The 18,776-nt window shown below is 50.7% G+C and overlaps 7 protein-coding genes across 7 annotated transcripts; 3 read left to right on the forward strand and 4 right to left on the reverse strand.

The window, feature by feature from the left end:
* Positions 1-1,203: 1,203 nt before the first annotated feature.
* Positions 1,204-1,772, forward strand: BO97DRAFT_419862 (uncharacterized protein; the record flags this gene model as incomplete). Its single annotated transcript, XM_025696600.1, has 2 exons — positions 1,204-1,467; positions 1,566-1,772. 2 exons carry the CDS (start codon positions 1,204-1,206, stop codon positions 1,770-1,772), a joined length of 471 nt encoding a protein of 156 aa, XP_025556779.1.
* Positions 1,773-2,210: 438 nt separating this feature from the next.
* On the reverse strand, positions 2,211-3,589 carry BO97DRAFT_430592 (kinase-like protein; the record flags this gene model as incomplete). The annotated part of the gene is made up of 7 exons (XM_025697449.1): positions 2,211-2,242; positions 2,284-2,360; positions 2,422-2,480; positions 2,533-2,837; positions 2,903-3,062; positions 3,122-3,236; positions 3,342-3,589. 7 exons carry the CDS (start codon positions 3,587-3,589, stop codon positions 2,211-2,213), a joined length of 996 nt encoding a protein of 331 aa, XP_025556780.1.
* Positions 3,590-4,654: 1,065 nt separating this feature from the next.
* On the reverse strand, positions 4,655-5,309 carry BO97DRAFT_11170 (uncharacterized protein). Its single transcript, XM_025689908.1, has one exon. The coding sequence runs from the start codon at positions 5,113-5,115 to the stop codon at positions 4,708-4,710; it is 408 nt and encodes a 135-aa protein (XP_025556781.1). The 5' UTR covers positions 5,116-5,309; the 3' UTR covers positions 4,655-4,707.
* Positions 5,195-7,623, reverse strand: BO97DRAFT_381181 (uncharacterized protein). The gene is made up of 4 exons (XM_025693234.1): positions 6,869-7,623; positions 6,548-6,771; positions 6,271-6,496; positions 5,195-6,199 (listed from the first exon to the last, which is right to left on the reverse strand). Exons 1-4 carry the CDS (start codon positions 7,130-7,132, stop codon positions 5,504-5,506), a joined length of 1,410 nt encoding a protein of 469 aa, XP_025556782.1. The 5' UTR covers positions 7,133-7,623; the 3' UTR covers positions 5,195-5,503.
* Positions 7,624-8,471: 848 nt separating this feature from the next.
* Positions 8,472-10,203, forward strand: BO97DRAFT_467146 (class I SAM-dependent methyltransferase; the record flags this gene model as incomplete). The annotated part of the gene is made up of 2 exons (XM_025699623.1): positions 8,472-8,496; positions 8,965-10,203. 2 exons carry the CDS (start codon positions 8,472-8,474, stop codon positions 9,852-9,854), a joined length of 915 nt encoding a protein of 304 aa, XP_025556783.1. The 3' UTR covers positions 9,855-10,203.
* A 348-nt stretch (positions 10,204-10,551) lies between these two features.
* BO97DRAFT_419867 (uncharacterized protein) lies at positions 10,552-11,114 on the reverse strand (the record flags this gene model as incomplete). The annotated part of the gene is made up of 3 exons (XM_025696601.1): positions 10,552-10,560; positions 10,771-10,884; positions 10,962-11,114. The coding sequence occupies 3 exons, from the start codon at positions 11,112-11,114 to the stop codon at positions 10,552-10,554; spliced, it is 276 nt and encodes a 91-aa protein (XP_025556784.1).
* A 3,828-nt stretch (positions 11,115-14,942) lies between these two features.
* Positions 14,943-18,393, forward strand: exg9 (putative exo-beta-1,3-glucanase; the record flags this gene model as incomplete). Its single annotated transcript, XM_025698820.1, has 5 exons — positions 14,943-15,103; positions 15,155-15,447; positions 15,505-15,923; positions 15,981-17,969; positions 18,037-18,393. 5 exons carry the CDS (start codon positions 14,943-14,945, stop codon positions 18,391-18,393), a joined length of 3,219 nt encoding a protein of 1,072 aa, XP_025556785.1.
* Positions 18,394-18,776: the final 383 nt, after the last annotated feature.

Below are 18,776 nucleotides of genomic sequence, written 5' to 3' on the forward strand. Positions count from 1 at the left end.
AACGGTTAGAGCCAACGACCGGGCAAAAGCTCAGTGCGGATTTGATGCGAATGGCGAAGAATGCTGCTTCTGTCCACAGGGAAGAGGTGACGGATGAGGGTCTCATGATAGACTTTGCCAACCTAGAATATGTTACTCTCGGACCCGACCATGATCAGGCATGTATGAATTGACATCGTCTTGCTAGTATGCCGGCGAAGACTGGCCCTCAAACGAAATCCTGAAGACACCCTTCTTCCGCACCTAAGTACATGGCCGTTCTGATACAACCTCAGTAACCGCACAGAAGACGTAGACAGTGTGTACCTGTGATTCGATAAGTCGCGAACCTTTGCCAGCTTTTTTCACACAATGACAACCGGTTGTGTGCGAGTGGCCTCACTTATATATCCGAATTTCAACTCCGAGCTTCGCCCTTCGAAGTTAATAACGACAGAATCACTCATCCGAATGTCAACTATGTGTGATAATGTCGTTATAAAGCTTATCTTGATCATTGTGACAGTTGCATAAAGCCAAATTTATATGGTTCTCATCCTCGAATAAACACCGAGCGTTTCATGCAATGGCTCCAGCAACGATGAAAGTTCTGCGTCTGGTGAAGGTTGAGAAGCACCGCTAGACCGAGGGAATAAACCTAAACTGACATATTTGCAGTACGGCGCCCTATACGAGCTCAAGGAAGTGCCCATGCAATAGATCGGAGACAACGACCTTCTAGTCAAGGTTGGCGCAGCGGGATTCTGCCATAGCGACTATCAATTCTACGAGGGAGTCTACCGATCTCCTACCCCGATGACACCCTCCCACGAGGCCGTAAGAACAATCACCGTCATGGGCAGAAACATCTCTGCAGATTAGCATATCAGACAGCGTAATGGGATGCTCAACTTTCGGCACGCATGCCATGACTGTGTGAGTTGCCAGACCTTTCGGGACCCCTTGAAGCCGGACGAGCCCGTTACCTGGTTCCGTGAGAAAAAGGACATAGCGGGCGTCAATGCCGATGGGGCTTCGCGGAATACATCATTGCTGATCTGGCCACCTCTGTATCCCTGCCGGATGAGATCTCCTTTGAACAGTCTGCGCCGCTGATGTGTGCTGGGGTACGTACGTGTACTGAATTTGTCTACCTACCCGATCTTGAGCGGTGGCTGCGGGAGGCACTTACATGAGCCCATACACACATATTTAGGCTACGGTATGGACAGCGCTAGACAAGGCAGCCGTGAAGCCAGGCCTACCGATTCGGTTGATCTGAATCGGAGGGATGGGCATGCTAGCCCTGCAGTTTGCGGCCGGTCAAGGCCACCCAACCATCGCCATCAACAACCGCGAGGAAGCTCTCGACCTCGCGCGCCCCTGTCTTCGCATCCGGAGCCCAAAAGTGTGATTAACTTCACCTCGCCTGACGCTCAGAAGCAGGTTATTGAATCAGCCGGTGGTGGCGGCCTCGCCGGTGTCTTGGTCTGCACTGAGAGCATTTAGGCCACAGAATAAAGTCTAAAGCTGTTGTATACGCATGAACTCTGCGTCCCGCTCTGTCCCTGACTGCTGGATCCAAGTTCTCGGCTTCTGATATTGTGTTAAAGGAACTGATAATTCGGGGTAATCTTGTGGCGAATCAGCGCTTGGCATTGGACATGATGCGATTCGTGGCAGAGAAGGGGGTCAAATCGCACATCACCACTCTCAAGCTGGAGGAGGGCAAGGATCTACCGCAGAGGTATATGTTTCCGCATTTGAAGGGCAGATTGGTGGTTGTTATGTGAAATATGGGGAAAGGTCGTGATATGATCGGGGCTTAAATTGACATTAACACTACTGCCGTCTCTCCAACTTATATGTCCAGTTCCATCCGAGAATTCCCAGATCTTAATCTTGATGAAGACGTTGATATGAACTCCTGGGATTTCACCTCATATTTTTTTGCTCGTCATCTTCAACCCTTATCTAGGTTACACTTGGTGTGACTGGAACTTGATCGTCCCACGCGGGCGACAGAGAGATATCATCATGATAACAGCATACATACAATGCATTCTTGATGCATAATTACATACGACTGTGGATCCATTCGTCCTTCGCTAGCTCCTTCGCGGAGCTACGTCTGCTAGGCCCCATTGAAGCATTTTTCGCATGAAACGTAGGAAGGCCTCTCTCTCGACCTTGCCTTGAAGAGTGGTTTCACGTTCCTCCAGCGGAACCTGCTATGTCAATAAATCCGGAGCGAGAAAATCACCTGGATAGGACGAGTTAGTGAGCGTTGATGCTGGATTGAACAGATCCTACACATATCAATCTTGTGCTTACCTTCGTTGGAAAAGAATTTGGCTTTGAGCTCCCCTTGGGTGAGAAGGCTGCGAGGCGGAGGGCCGAGAAGATTTGATCATCTCGGCCAGGTGGGCTCGGCTCCGGTACCTCTCGGAGTCGGGGTCCTGGCCAGTAAACAGAGAACCGCCATCGTAAATATCCCAACCCTAGGGCTCAGACGCTATTAGTTACGAACCGTAGTCATGCTGTTTGTCTTACCATGCATCCGACATTCCAAATATCAGCACTGAACGTCCAGGGGGCTCCAAAGATTACCTCTGGCGCGCGATAGATCTTCGGTTGAACAAAGGCCGAGTGGCATTCACCGAGCATAGCGGATCCGAAATCACAAAGTACTGGACGATCTACTTGTTTGGGTACTTTGAGCTCCTGGGACATGTAGATCGTTCTGCCATCTGCGTTTGCCTCCTTCCTCGGCACGGACCGTTCAAGTTCACGGATCTCGAAGTCCGTAAAGACTGAATCATCTTCGATCCCGAACATGATATTATCAGCTTTGATATCTGATTGAGAGAGAGATAGTATGCAAGTTAATAAAGGTATTATAGAAGCACTATGGCTTACAAACCAATATGTGCGATGTTGCAGTCCGTGTGAAGGTAGTCCAATGCTAAGAAGAGGCGATGGAGAACGACTGCGATGACCGCCGAAGGTAGCCTCTCTACTGGGTTGCGACGAAGAAAGGCCAAGACGCTCTCCCACAGGGGAGGGTGCACAAGACATTGGTGCTTGTGTTGGGGTCCGTCAAGATAAAATGCATCCAGTAATGTTCGGATCGCATTGCGACCAGGATGGCGGTTGCCGTGTGCTCCATATGCCGGTACAAGTTAAGCTCGTTAACAACTTGCTGGCCCATGGACGACGCTTGGATGAAGATTTTGAGCATCACATCTCGACGGTCACTGTAACCAACACGTTTAGTCATGTTCAATTAGCGGTATTCGGAGATTTAGGCGGGATCTCACTGCATGTCCCGTGCAAGCCACGCAGTGGAGGTAGATCCAAACCCCGATTTCCCGATGACTTGATATCGCTCCTTGATTATCTCGCCCATTTGAGTCGGATAATATTGTGAGGTCGCATGATCTGGGAGGGTCTCCTCCTCAATCTTGTGCGGCCCCGGTATCCGAAGGTAGTTCGGGTTGGAGAAATTTAGCGGTTTCCATCTCCGCCCGAGCTGGGGTAAAGATCGCAAGAGCGACTGTAACAAAGTCCAAGGGAGAAAACCGGATTTATGGTGAGACAATGAGTGCATACAAAGGGATGTTGAAATGAGCCTAGATTTGGTGTAGAACTAAGAGTCCCATAAATGGTTTGGTTGCTAAAATAGCTTGCACGGGGCTTGGTGAATGAGAAGCATGTCAGGGCCCCAGGTCAGGTGACCGCGCCTCCAAAAATCAAACAGAAATGAAAACAGGAAGAAGTCAATATGAGAAGAAGATTAAGAAAGAATAAAAGTTGATTTGATATATTTCTAACAGGAGAGAGAGAAAACTTATAATCTCCTGACCGTGATGAGCTTCCAATCCCATGTGGCTTTCTCTTCGCATCCCTCTTGACTGGCCAGCGGTCGGGTTGCGGTCGGATTTTGTTGTATCACGCGCCAGACACATTCATGATATGGGATGAATATACCTCACAAGCAGTCCGAGTCAGATTAAGTTAGCCTTGGTCAACCATCCATGGATGCTTTTCATGGATACGCATCAGCGGCCAGGAATTGGAAAGGCTGTTGAGGCATATTGATATTTAGCCGTTATATGTCGGTCAGCCCTATTGCTTCTGTGCCACCAGCAAACCTATTCATTCTGTTTGGTCGAGTCAATTGCAGTCGCATCGAGTTCGAAAGTTCCAATAACATGGCGCTGTTACAGGTGGCTACTCGACATCTTCACCTATTGTGAAAAATCGTCAATGAATTTGCTCCCAGCCCCACTCCTTGGGGAGATGCGGTTTTCGTGGAAGGGCCAGTTCTACCATTATCAAGCCTTTAACCTCGGAGCCTGAAGATGAATGTGTCAAGGGTATCCAATCCAGCCGGGATTAAGTGTGGAAGCGCTTTATTTATCTGAAGTTTTAGAACTTGGCTTCTGCACCGAGTTCTCTTCCAAGCGAGACCTTCGCGGTCTTTCTGACAGCCGAAGCCCTAGAAAAGATCCTTCCGGATATGGCCATGGCTCCCAAGACTGTTCATGTTGCCGAATTCATCAGTCTTTATCGCGCTACTGCCGCCGCAATGCATATTGCTGTCAGCTATTGATGCGCTAGAAGCCCGGATAATTTGGTAGATTTGGGGAAACACTACGTAGGTGGAAGGGATTGATCAGCACGCTTCTGGCCCCTCGATGCAAATCACCCCACTAACGACATCCTCTACTCTTTCGTTTTAGCCCAGTGCCCCGCTTGGACCCCATGGATAGTCGCGATATTCGGTCCCCAACGCCAATCAATTCGACGTATAATGGGCAACATTTTGGGCAGCTTTGAGGGCTGGCTAAGCCTGCGATCGATTCGCACAATGCAGATATCCTGCATGTTCTCCGACAGTCCACTACCGTCACAGAGCCGGGTCAACAGGATGTTTTGCAGGGCGGAAGGCTCCAACGACAGATATCCGGAGGGGTTGGATCGGTCTTCTTGATCATGGTTAAGAAGCCCGACCACGTCATGCCCCCGCCCAGTCGGATGTTTGAGTTTCAGCACGCGACTAACCTGCGTGGCGTGGAGAGCTTGATGCAGTGGCGCGCTATGAGCGACACAGACAACGACAAACAGCTCCATCGGGGCAACTGTGGCGTCGAGCAGTTGGATAATCTCAAGTCAAACTTCCTCTAAAGCAAGAAATCAATGATGCAAGGTTCTCCTTACTATTCGTGCAAAAGGGAAGCCATTCAGATTTGTTAGGGAAAGGCACCTCGGTGTTTGATTGGAAATTGTCCGTGATGCACAGTAATGCACATTTCAGACGCTTTCCTTGCTTTTCTCGAGTTTATCGCGTTAAGTATGATTGAAACTTTGCTGTGACAATTCTCGGAAACACTGTCATGATGAAGACGATCCAAGTCACAAATAGAAGAAATAGGTTTCCAATTTCAGTCACCACTGTAGCGACAGAGAAAAATTATCTTTCTCTGACACAAGTATGAACCACATCTTGAATCACAGACCTTTACCCCAGAAATGGTAGAAATTTATTCACATCGGCATAGACGCCGCTGGGCTGCGCTCGGAGAGAAATAAAATCCTCTACATAGATATAACCGCGTGCAAAAACATAAAGGGCGCATGTGATCGTGACGGGAATCAGCACCGGAAGCGAGACGGCCATCTCCGGATCATGCTCTTCGGAGATATTCTGCAACCCGAGTAGACTGTCCCGCAGACTGGTCAGTGTCTCCGGGTCTGAGTCACTAGCATGATGGTACACCGGACGACTTGTTGGTATCTCTTCGGTCAACTGTTCGAGTCGTTTCGACCCAATCGCCCGTCGTTTGCTTCTGTACATCTCAATTAAGTAGTAGACACCACCGTAGATCGAAAAGGCGGCATTGTATACGCTGCTTATCCTCCACATAATCTTCTCAGTGTAGGTAGGAAAGTAGAAGTCCCAGGCCACGAGAAATAGTGCGCTAAAACCCAGTAGGATGATCAAGGCCAGTGGCGAGTACTTATAGTCCGGGCATAGCCATGTATCCGAGGGGAACCGATCCCACGGTCGAGCACGCACTGGCCGTGAAAAGATGGGGATATGGAGGATGTGGGCGAGTCGGGTGTAATATTTCCAATGAATATCAATCCCAAACCGATCATGCGTAATATAATCAAGCGGCGTCCGATACCAATGACCTGGTAGTAGTGGATGGGTCTGGATCATCGCGTTCTCGTTCGTTAGTACATAGTACATCATCTAATCGGACTTCCTCAACTTCTACTCACGCTCCGCTTCATGGCATCACGAATAGCCTGCACAGTGATGTCGTCCTTGGTCGAAATATACCGAGGCTTGCTGATGCATGGCTTGTAGCACCAGGTGACGGATGTTGCAAACATCACTAGCGTAAACGCAACAGTCGTCAACTCCAATGTTGTTACTGAGAAACCTAAACGGAATCTCTCGAAAGTAGAAATGAAAAACCAGAATGCCTGGAACACAGCTATAATGCTGGACGGTGTCAGCGACGCTATGGATATAGGCTTACGGGAGTTTCCTTACCGAGACAGTGTGTCGACAGAATTCCGCTCTTCAATCGCCATCTGTTCCATGTCGGGGATGTCTACATATCTATGTGAGATCAGGTAGTGTAGTTGCTGGGCGTCTATAGGAAACCCTTCAGGAAAGTCGGGACTCCTCAGATGTATACCCCCCATGTCAACAAAGAACGCATGTTTGTAAGTCCATTTGAAGTCTTTACTGAACCGCTCATCAGTTCGGAATAGCTAACAATATGATATCAGTAAGTTGAAGTGCGCGGACAACAACTCAGGGGCCAGTTGACGGATAATAGGGGACGAGAACTGTCAGTATCATACGTACCTTTACACTGCGCCTTGCACTCTCGAACTGCCCCCAAGCAATCCCAAAGAGAAAGTCCGGGCCCAAGAGGCTGATGCAAAAAAGGTTGAACTTGTCGATGAGTGGGTGCCACTTGCTGTCATTAGGAGAACCTACGTTGGGATACACAGACACCCAACAGCAGAGGAGGACGGTAGTACAACAAGACCATAATATGTCAATACTACCTCTGCCTTCAGGAGAAGCAACCCATCCATAATTTATCGTTTCTGTGGCGTTCCCCATTTAATGGTGATCAACTAAAATGAAGACAGTGCAGAAGGTGATAAAAGCTCAGCACAATTCGAGCAGCGTAGAGAAGGGCGAGAAGCCAAGCGAAGCGAGAAGGATCAGTGACCATCGGGGCTATAAATCAGGGAAGGGGGATTGCCCAACAAGTGAGAACTCCTGCCACCAAGTGGTCGTGCATTTTGAAGCGGGGATGTGCATCACACTAGGGCTGAGATTCAGAATTGGAGATAACGTACGCCATTAGACTGTCACAAATAGCCTGAGGCCTCGTCAGATACCCCTGCTAGTCTTTCCTATTTCTGGGAAGGAAGCGCCAACTGGACGATTGTCGGTTACAAGGAGAAATCAGGTAGCCGGGTAAATTGCAGGAAGGGGATGCCTGCGTTGGCGCTGGAATTGCCTGCTGGAATCGCAGGGGACAGCAACGATAGTGTGCTAGTACTTCAACAAAGCACAATAAGGCCCTATCATAGTACACTCCAGCTTGGAAGGTCACCGGATACTTCGGACGATCCTGTCACTCTCCTGGTTTTCAATGTTGTACTGAACTTTGGGCAAGCGCAAACCGTTTGCCGCTTACTACTCCGTACATTTACATCATATAATTCAGTGAACAGGCAGGTAGCCACAAGGTTAATGCCGACCACACTGCCAGTGTCATTTCAGGTCAACGGCAATACACTCAGATAGGTGGGGAACGACGCTAACTATTCTTGTTGTACCTTGTAAGGAAGATGGCGCAGTCTTTTGTTGTCATCGGAGGCTCGAATCATTTTCCGCCCAACTCAATGATTCCGTACAGTTATTTTCCGTTTCTCTGTTAAGGTATGCAGGTACTCAGAAGGCACACCAAGATATCACGTAGCCATCCATCTCATCACGGGATTTGTTATGGTTAGCCGCTCAACAGTTTGAGTGCGCGAATTAGTGGCTTCTCGTCATCGTCAGGGGTAAGGCTGTGCTTTTATTGTCAGTTGTATGATGCTGACTGAGATCACATACCACTATGCCTGAACTTCTCCGTAGCATTGAAACATTCTGAGCGAAGTTGATGGGGCAGTTCTTGCCGTGTGAGGTGATCCGGGCGGCGGATCTTGAGACACGTTGGTCCTAGCGGGATATCTTAAGTCCATCCCTACTGTAGAATGACAAGCCATAAACAATGCCTCTTATTCTGGTCGTACTCACAACGCTTGTGAGTTACAGATCAAGAATATGTTATAACTAATGATCTTGCGGCCTTTCAGGAACAGGCCCAAGGGAAATGTAATGTGGTGGTGTCCACTGCGGACGGCCGGACGGACGGCCGGACGGGACGAAGCCGCTGGGTGACATGACATACACATTGTCTGTGGGCCGTGGCAGTGGATCCGGCGGGCGGGTTGGACGCAGTTCACTGGGCACGGACGGAGGAGACTAACATAGAACTAATGCAAATGCTCCGGGCTAGTCCCAAATCTAGTCTACTACTAAGGACTTATCACACGGCGGCTAAATCGTGGTAGCCTGTTGGCTCTGGCCTTGCTTAGTGTGTAGCCTAGTAAAAGCAGTCCTTATCACACCTCGGTCAAACCAGCCACTCACCCTCACTTTTGCCGCCTTCCTCCGTTTGGGCTGTTGGTCGCACTAAAACTCCTATCTCGACTAGCCTCGCAGCATGATGAGCACACCTGTTCATTTTGTTCACTTTCTCTTCCCCCGCATCCCCCCCAATTTCCTCATCCTTTCTCCCTATTCCGCCGTGTCTCTCTCTATTGACTGATTACCTATCAATTAAACCCCTGCCTTCTGCCGCGCACAAACAATGGCGTCTGACTCCGAGCAAGAACCGCTAATTGACAAGAATCCACAACTTCAGTCCTATTACCATTCCCTCGAGTCCAGAATCGGATATCGAATCTTTCTTGGTGGCACCCGACACTTCGGCTTCTACGAACATGACACTTGGTGGCCATTTCCCATCTCACGCTCCTTGCGGGCCATGGAGGATAAGTTAGCGGGATTATTAGAACTTCCGCGCGGGGCCTCCGTCCTAGACGCGGGCTGCGGCGTCGGCCACGTCGCAATTCACCTAGCCACCGAGCATGGCTACAAAGTCCAAGGAATTGATATCATCGAGCATCACCTGTACAAAGCGCGCCGGAATATCACCCGAGCCGGTCTGTCGGAGCACCAGGTCACCGTGCGCAAAATGGATTATCACCACCTGCAAAGTCTGCGCCGCGAGAGTTTCGATGGCATCTACACCATGGAGACCTTTGTACATGCGACGGACCCCGAATCCGTGCTGGCCGGTTTTTTCCGGCTCCTCCGCCCCGGAGGCCGGCTAGCCCTCTTTGAATATGACCATGTTCTTAGCGTCGCGGACACCCAAGAGCAGGCGGCGATGGTTGAGGATATGCGCAAGATCAATGAGTTCGCCGCGATGCCGACCAACAGCCGGTCACACCCTGGGACATTCAAAGAGATGCTGGAGGATGCCGGGTTTGAGGATGTCGTGGTCCGGGACTATTCGGAGAATATCCGGCCGATGACGAGACTGTTTTTCCTAGTGGCGTATGTCCCGTATCTGATTGTGACAATGTTGGGCTTGCAACGGTACTTTATCAACACGGTCGCAGGGGTACAGTCGTACCGAGGCCGTGACCACTGGCACTACCTGGCCATCTCAGCCAGAAAGCCGGGAACGCCGATCGAGCCTGCGAAAGATCGTTGACTGTAATATATCATGTGTTCTTTCTAGTCATGTTCTGCGCTTTTCACCATGAGGCTCATGTATATCACCTAGTCGTTTCGAAAGCGTGTTGTACATCATAAGTCTGTTTCAGGAGACCTACAAGGCTTCGCTTTGGAGAGGTTGAGCCCGACAGCCTGGGGGTCTATCTCTGTCTCCCGTTTTGGTATATATATCCGGATGCTGCCAAATGGAGGAGCAGTGGTAGTTTTGCGGGGTATGGAGAGGCGGGTACGAGTTAGCGTACAACTATCCGGCCTACTTATGTGCTCTCGAATCTAAACACGAGCAGTGGCCAGGACAACAGCGTACACAATAGACAGATTTATACACCATGATTCATGGAATCACTAAGCAAAAACATACAACAGAAGGGATTCGCTGGTGGTCACCCACCCAACTACTAACCTCCCGGCGTGTGGCTTAAGTACGGCTGAGCGGACGGGAAGCCCTGTTTTCCACACCCTGTGGTCGTATGTGCTCAACCCTCTGATAATTTTGTCAATGATGATTGAAACGTTGCTTGAAAGACTACATCCTGCCTCTAACCTCAATCAAGCATCGCAATTCCCAAGTGAAGCATCTCTCTTCATGTTACCAATTCCCAAATATTGTAGCTATATTTTCCCAATTGCACAAGTTAATGGAGATATTTTGCAGGTCTGGCTATGATTCCGCTCTAGTTGAACTGAAAACAAGTTAGCGATTGACACGGGGAACATTAAGCCGGCCTGAACATAGCACCAAGGCGAGTATCGCCGTGTGAATTTGATCTTTTCGAATGGAGACATAAAATCGCTTCAAGACAACTATTTCTTCTTTTTCTCATTATTTTTCCTTTTGTCGTCGTCAACAATAAGGCGACCACGCTCATCCATGGGAAGCGCCCACTCCCCACTAAATCCATTCTCTGGGGTTGGCCCGAAGCCCTCATCTGGGGCGACGACCATTCGCGCCGGCGCTGATCCCCTGTGGCCTCGTCTTGCAGGGCCCCTTCAATCCCCTTCAAGCGCTAAAATGAGTAAAATTGACTCTGTCAGTAACAAGATATACTCCTAATGGTAGACCGGGGGACAGAAAGACACGCACGAGCTTGATGCATTGATGAGTGTGATATGTTGCTTGAGCATTCAGGACTGCGCCCATTGGATTCGAAAAGGCTGAGTTGGCTCCTGCGGCTGCGGTAGTGAAGCCCACGATGTCGGATCCGCCGTCGTGCGTCTCGTAAGGGTCTTGGGACATTCTGGTTACTGCACAGCAGAAAGAAAGATATATTGAATCTCGTCAGCCCAGTGTGAACATAAGGATGATCTGACTCTAGGGTCTAGAAAAAGGAGCGGGAAACTGGAACAAAGCTTACTTATATCGAGTTCCACCCTCTCTTACCCAGCCCCTTCGTCTAGCCTGGAAGACCATCCTAGCGTAGCTGAGTTCTAGTGAGCCTAAATGTGTAACCGAAGACGCGCTTAGCCTTGCTCTTGCTCTCTTAAAAGAACTTGTGAGCAGGGTTCCACCCCTAAGGAGTATGATGAACTACAGCTAAGGTTATTCTCCCTGTGTGTCACCAGGAAAAATCCCTGATTGGTGCAATAGGCCTATTGAATCGGCATCCTCTTCAGTCAAGATGGCTTAGCATTTTGACCTTAAAATGAGTAAATTCTCTGCATTGGAGAGAAAAGCATATTACTACTATCCGCTCGCGGACGTTCTGAAAGCAAGTCGTTGAGTGGCTACTCCACTTCGCAAAGTGTGCTTAACTGGGCGTGTGAAACGCCAGCAATTTTTCCAATTCAGTCGAGCCGAGCAAAAGTGGAAGATGAAAATACGCACCTGATGTCCATTTGATACCACCTAGATCAATCAATCTTTTCAAACGTTAGTAAGGAATTATCCGGCTATTTACTGCGTCTTCTTACTTATACTCCAAGGACTGAATCTAGTCATTATGGAAGAAAGAACGATATTTCGGACATGGTTAGACAAATCACAGAGTCTTCATGGAAAAGAACAGTCCCGCCTGTGAGCTGAGTGCAAGCTATATAGTAACATAGCCCGTGTGACTATGCTGTGAAGCATGAGATAGGCACAATCGCAGCAGTGAAAGAAGAAGTTGAACCTCACCCAAGACTGAATGTTCCAGGGCATGGAGAGCCACACGATGTTCACACCCAGCCCAACTTGACGTATATGCTCGGTGCATACACAATTCCCGTAACGTTTTCGGGGTCGCCCGCTGCAAAGAGCGCAGTTAGGAGGGCCTAAAGCCGTCCGCTGTCATCTTCAGGACCGTGCTTGAAGAGGGTCTCGATGCTGTCTGTGGTGGATCAATGGCTGACACTGGGCTCGCGCCTTCGTCGTCTGGCCACTCAGCCAGTAGTAGACGCCCAAAGAGATCGGGGTCAATTAGGAACCTGTCAAGCTCCTCTATGGACTGCTTTGGCTGCTGGCGTCTCGATACCCGCATCAACTGCGCCCTAGAGGTAGTGATTCGCAGAATAGGCGGAGGCCTCAATGCGAGCATCCCTAAACAAATTTGGAATAAACCTATTTTTATAGATATATATTTAGTAAATGGATTGTATATGGTAACGGTCCGGCCCGAGCCCCAGTACCACGGAATAGTCCTATTATTACGCCACACATGTATTGATTGAGATACGATGTTCGAGGAGGCTTAGCCAATACAATGTCTCGGCCATTGGACTGGCCGACTCCTCCCCCAGCACAGCCTTCAAGCTGGTTTTGGCCGGGCACGTATGTCACACGCACAGCCACGAAGGCTACTGCTTTTCTTGAAAGAGAAAGGGTATGTTGCCAATCCAGGGGACATGTTACCACCGATCGAAAGAGATCAAACGGCGTCTCGTGGGTGATCGCCGTCTGCCGAGGACTCTGCGCGTGACCCAGGGGTTATACCTACAACCCTCGTGCTTACCAGCATTTCCTTGGTGGTCGTCTTCCTGGTGACCTCATTGCGCTGGGGTGCGAAACCGTCGAATATAACTGGCATCATGGTGGTCTAGACGCAATCGCCGATTGGTGGCATTCGAGCCAAGCACTGCCTATACCCGAACTAACTCTGGCATGACACTCCCCTGAACTTTGTATATCTTAAAGCTCTCTCCTGCTGCGGTATGCACTGGCGCTATTACATCTAGATCACCTGAAACCTGCGTCTGCCCGTCCTCCCTCAGCCGATGACCGCAAGACCGCAGAATCTGATCCTCAGCGATAATCTTCCCGTCACTGATCTGCAAGCCGACAGCATCGCTACGCCCGTACTCTTGCTTTTTGGTTCTATGTTCCTGTTTGCATAAAACTCCCACTTCCCCACGCACGCCGAGCACCTTCTCTGGCAGATCACCGGCGCCTATAACCTCATCTTCACAGTGATTGGCGGGTTACACGCTGGCTGCTGTGACAAAATTCTCCTGCCCCGACACCGACAAGAATATCTGATGCATCACTCCCTCCCGCCGCTCGAGCCATCATCACCGGGCGTGGGCTGTGTGCCTCGGTGGAACCACCTCGCGAATCAAATGCGGAATATCGACCCGGTCCGTGACCCTAAGTCGGAGGTTCCGCTGCGCGCGCTTGTCCCAACGTCCGTACTCTGCGCCCTGTACTGCGTGGGGCGGGGATATATTTTAGTCGAAGAATTGATCGGGTTGCGGTGCTTGCCGGCCTCGGCATTCCAGACTGTCAGTTGGTCGGTTTATGTTCCCCACCTTTGGAGGAAGGGTTTATATACGAAAGAGTATATACCACAGAATATGTTTGGGATTATTGCAGCTATTGCTGAGAGAAAAAAGGACAGTAAGCACGTCCGGAGGTGTAGTCTAGTTTAGCCCTGATTTGTTGTTGCTCAGTAAAATGGATGTTACATGAAAAGCCGGCACTGGTGGTGGTGCATCTTATCATGAGTTGGACTGCAACTCCCTGCCGGCAGTACTCGGATGAAACCTGAAGAACCAGCCCACTAATCGGGATTGATGCTTAGGTATTGATTGACCCAGGGAAAGCAGTGGGTCGGGGTTCGTATGCACGGGCCAGAGTGATATCTTACTTGTGAACTTATTAGCCACAAGACTTTTCGGATGCAACTGCCAATGGCTGCATTAAATTCAAGCTCAAGGCAACTAATGATGGCGCCTTGCTGAGTGATTATACCTGAACGATTACCCCCTTCGACATCCACCCATGCCTGCCTTTTTTCCCCCTATCGAATTTTCCAAGATCGACCTGCGGAATTTTTTGCAAGTCATTATTCCCCACCTCGAGCTGTTCTGTTGTTTCTTCGCATACATGTTCCAATCTCTTGACAGATACACCAATGGCACACTGACAATCCCGCGCTCCGACGACAAGAGGCGCTCGTACTCTTTGTCCGCCATGCCGTGCGACTTGATGTCCGCTGCGATGATTGGGTGATAGGCAAGCAGATGCTCATTTGTCAACAAGACCCCTGAAGAGTATTTTGTCCCGGAATGGGAGAGCTCATCTGATTATCGCGGGTGAACTGTCCTGAAGAGGGTTGCCATATAGAGCACATTGGCGGGGAAGGTAATTTCAACACGAGTGCTAAATTGTGTGTGTCTCACAACAGCCCAACAGGAGACGTTCAGGCATTAACTAAGTGGGGCAATTATACTATGTACAAATTAAGACTAATGCCCGGCTCAGCCTCCAGACTATACACGTTGATTGGTGCCCTGGAGGTGTAATCTGCACTTACACACGCTAGTCCGCACGCGGCTCCAGGGCTAATGAAGGAAACACCAGATGAAGAACCCTCCCTGGCCCTTAACCGAGATTGCAATGTAGGATTACTCAATATCGTGGGGTTATTACCTGACCACCATGGAGATTCAGCTTTCGTGAAGAGCTTCAGCTTGTCTGGAATGGGAAACTGGTCGTATTGGACTGCAGCTGAGATGGGCCCTAGATGGACCTTGTCCGTAGGGTTGCGAGTATAAAATCATCACCCTCAGCCCAGATATTATGGAAATCAGGGTCTTAACAGTCGTTCTTTTACCCCAGTCATTCTTTTACCCCAGTCATTCTTTCAACATGGCCAAGCTCAGCTGGCTTCTGACCTCTAGTCTCTCTTTTGCATGTCTTACCACAGCACTTCCTGCTGGCTCTCTTTTGAAATCTCAATCATCTACTGATTTTAGTACTTTCGATGTCGAACAATGGGTCCCTTCGTTGGACTATGTTCCTAACAAACCGTATGCATTCACTTCAAAGCTATAAGAACTTCACTGACACGTATACGGCAGAGGAATTCCCTTTCTAATTCAAAATAAGACCGCGCGGCCTTGGGACCCGGTACCTCCCCCCTCGCTCGGTGGAAATATCACCCACCACCAGAAGCGAGCAAACTGCGGGGGTCCAACCCCAGACAGCCCCAGCAAGTTCTGGTACGAGACTATCGCCCACAACGGCGAGTCCTCCTTCCTCGACTCTTCCTACAAGGCCAACTATAAGGTCTTCCGGAACGTAGTCACCGATTATGGCGCCGATAATACCGGCGCCACTGATGCTTCTACCGCGATTCAAAATGCCATCAAAGGTACGTCTGCATGTTTTGTGCAGCAACAAAATCTCCCGCTAAAGAGTACATAAACAGCCGGAGCCTCCAACGGTCCTGATCGGAGCAGCGGCTCCATGGGTACAACCGGCCAGCCCGCCGTCGTTTACCTGCCGGCCGGCACGTACAGGCTAGACAATAGCCTCCAACTCTACGTCGGCACAGTGATAGTTGGAGACGCTCTGAACCCGCCAATTCTCAAGGCCAGCGCAAACTTCCCTAATGATCACATTATTTACGGGAAGGACCCCAAGCTGGGTGGGACGATTAACTTTTACATCGGATTCAAGAATGTTATCATTGACTCGACGAGTGTTTCAACCTCTACTTCGATTACCCTTCTGGATTGGACTGTCTCTCAGGCGACACAGCTGACCAACGTGGTGTTCAAGATGCCGAACAACTCAAAACACGTGGGTGTGACGAGTCAGTACGATTCAAATAGTAATATTATTCTTGTGCGTTTCACCCATCCAGCGTTATCCATCGACTAACCAAATACTGACCATGTGTAGAACGACCTGACCTTCTACGGCGGCGCCATTGCCATGCAGCTCAGCGGCCAGCAATGGATTCTGAAGGGGATCAACATCAACGGCGCAAACGTCGGCATCAAAGCCGGTGGGTTCGAGCTTGTGTGTCTAGACTGCACCCTCCAGAACGGCGCAACTGGTATTGATGCGAGCGGAATCTCCGGCTCCCTGACCGTCATTGACTCCAGCGGTAGCTACCTGGGGAACATGATCATCTCCTCCAATGCCGGCGGCAGCGCCAAGAATTCCATCATCCTCGACAAGGTGGACTGCACAAACAGCGGCAGCACTGTTTCCCTCAATGGCAAGGCCGTCCTGACAGGTTCCGTGACCAACACCTGGGTGCACGGAAACCTGTACTCTGGCGGCGCGACCTCACCGGCCTACGAACAGGGGCTGGACGTCACTACCGCCCGCACAAGGGTTCTCCTTGACTCCAACGGGAAATACTTCACCATGGCTCCGCCAACCTACTCTCAGTACTCTTCTAACCAGGTCATCAACATTAAGAGCGTCTCCGGACTTCCCGTGCTAGGTGATGGCGCGACCGACGATACCGCAAATATCAATGCCATCCTTGCCCAGTACGCCGGCTGCAAGATCATTTACTTCCCCGCGGGAACTTACATCGTCACCGACACTATCCTCGTCCCCTCCGGTTCTATCATCATCGGCGACGCCTTCGCCTCGGCAATCAGCGCCACTGGCTCCAACTTCTACAACCCCAACTCGCCCACAACCATGGTGAAAGTCGGCAACGCGGGCGACGTCGGAACGGCGCAGATCTCCGATATGCTCTTCACGGTCGCGGACGTGCTGCAGGGGTGCAAGCTGCTGGAGGTGAACATCGCGGGATCGTCGCCAGGAGCCGTGGGGCTGTGGAACACGCACTTCCGGATCGGCGGCGCAGCAGGCAGCAAAGTGCAGACCAACTGCTACGGGAACCCGGACATCTGCAAGGCTGCATGGGGCCTGCTCCATCTCACCAAGACATCCTCGGCCTACATCGAGAACATGTGGGGATGGACGGCTGACCACAACCTCGACGGCAACCTGGAGTCCACCACCGTGTCGACCGGCCGCGGCATGCTCATCGAGTCCACGGCAGGCACCTGGTTAGTGGGCACCGCCATGGAACACAACACCCTCTACCAATACAACTTTGAGTACGCGTCCAACGTCTTCAGCGCCTTCCAGCAGAGCGAGACGCCCTACTGGCAGGGCTGGGGGGCGCCCAGCTCCGGCATCGCGCCCGCGCCCTGGGCCGATAACCTCATCGCTAGTGACCCCTCGTTTAGTAACTGTGCTGCTGATGATGCCGGGTGCCGCATGGCGTTCTTCGAGCGCATTCGCGGTTCGAGTGACCTATTCCTGTACGGCGGGTGTGTGTGGGCGTTTTTCAACCATGGCGGAAGTTGTACGGGCGATTGTCAGGCCAATGCTGTGCGCATCCTCTCGAGCGAAGGGAGTGTGTATCTATACGGGACGAACGTGAAGGCGATTAGCAATGTTGTGGTGGAGAACACGGTTGTTGCGGCGAGTGAGAGTGCGAACTCCGGGGGTTGGGGTGGCGTTGTTGCCGCCTATCTGCATAATGCCAATGGGGCGACCTCTGGGGGTGGCAGCAGCAGTGGCAGCAGCAGTGGCAGTGGCAGTGGCAGCGGCAGTGGTAGTTCGAACGGGCTTGCGGTTACAGGTAACGGGCTCAATTGGTATAGCTCGTCCTTGACCGCCGGGGCAGCAGCCTACGAAGACCCGGAGTACTACTACTGCTTTGGCGGACCGGCGGCAAATTTCCCTCCCTTTGCCAACTGGATGGGCTTCACGGAGATGTTTGACTTGAACCAGCAGACCTCCATGGCCTTGGTCGAGTCGGGTCCGATCCAAGGCGATATCTGGAATGCTATCGTGGCGGTCTCGGCAGACGCAAAGGTCGATCCGAGGTTGATTCTGGCGGTGGTCATGCAGGAGGTACGTACCATCCCTACCCTAAAAACTTCTAAGCCATCATAACTAACCGACTATCTGCCATAATTAGTCCAGCGGCAACGTCTACGTCGGCTGCACCAACAACGGGGTGCAAAACTGCGGGCTGATGCAAGCCTACAGCGGCTCCGTCTCCTTCGACGCCAACGACCCCGAGGGCAGCATCCACCAGATGATCGTCGACGGCACGCAGGGCACAGCTGCGGGTGGCGGTCTCGTGCAGTGGTTCAACAACGATAATGTCGGCGTTGATGCGGGCGGGAACCCGTATAATGTGTTGCGTGGCTATAACTCGGGGAGCATCAACTTCAATGATCTGGATGATCCGCAGGATGCCACCGCGTCCTATGTCAGTGATATTGCGAACCGGTTGCAGGTGAGTTTCTCTTTTTCTTGGTTAGGAATGTGAAGCGCTTCGGCTAATGTTGCATGTAGGGGTGGAATGGAAATGATGGGCATGGATATAGGGCTGCTTGTGGGTGGTCATGATGGGAAGGCTGTCCTGTTTCGCGGTCGTCGTGTCGTCGATTAAAACGTGCATTCAGATGAAACTCACTGATGTTGTTACGGCTCCTTGCCTCATCCCCCGGGCCATCACTCCTGACCTCAATTCTGTAATTTCGGAATAGGAGGTTGGGAATAATATGATTGGTTTTTTCTCATTTTATTGAGCAGAACTTCTCAGTAAAATAGGGTTCGTAATTTAAGATATCTTAATATCTAGCTGTCTAATCTAATACATGAACCAGTAGGAAATATAGAGAGAATAGAGGTATTGCAACGGGCGTAAGC

Source organism: Aspergillus homomorphus (genome assembly GCF_003184865.1).
Source record: "Aspergillus homomorphus CBS 101889 unplaced genomic scaffold BO97scaffold_1, whole genome shotgun sequence".
NCBI classification, from domain to species: Eukaryota; Fungi; Ascomycota; class Eurotiomycetes; order Eurotiales; family Aspergillaceae; genus Aspergillus; species Aspergillus homomorphus.

Excerpts from the sequence above, each read along its gene's own strand:
- BO97DRAFT_11170 (XM_025689908.1), bottom strand. The coding sequence starts at position 5,115 with ATGGAGCTGTTTGTCGTTGTCTGTGTCGCTCATAGCGCGCCACTGCAT.
- BO97DRAFT_381181 (XM_025693234.1), bottom strand. The coding sequence starts at position 7,132 with ATGGGGAACGCCACAGAAACGATAAATTATGGATGGGTTGCTTCTCCT. Across the intron at positions 6,772-6,868 it reads GTGCAAGGCGCAGTGTAAAG|CTATTCCGAACTGATGAGCG; the intron begins GTACGTATGATA and ends TCATATTGTTAG. Across the intron at positions 6,497-6,547 it reads TCTGTCGACACACTGTCTCG|CATTATAGCTGTGTTCCAGG; the intron begins GTAAGGAAACTC and ends GACACCGTCCAG.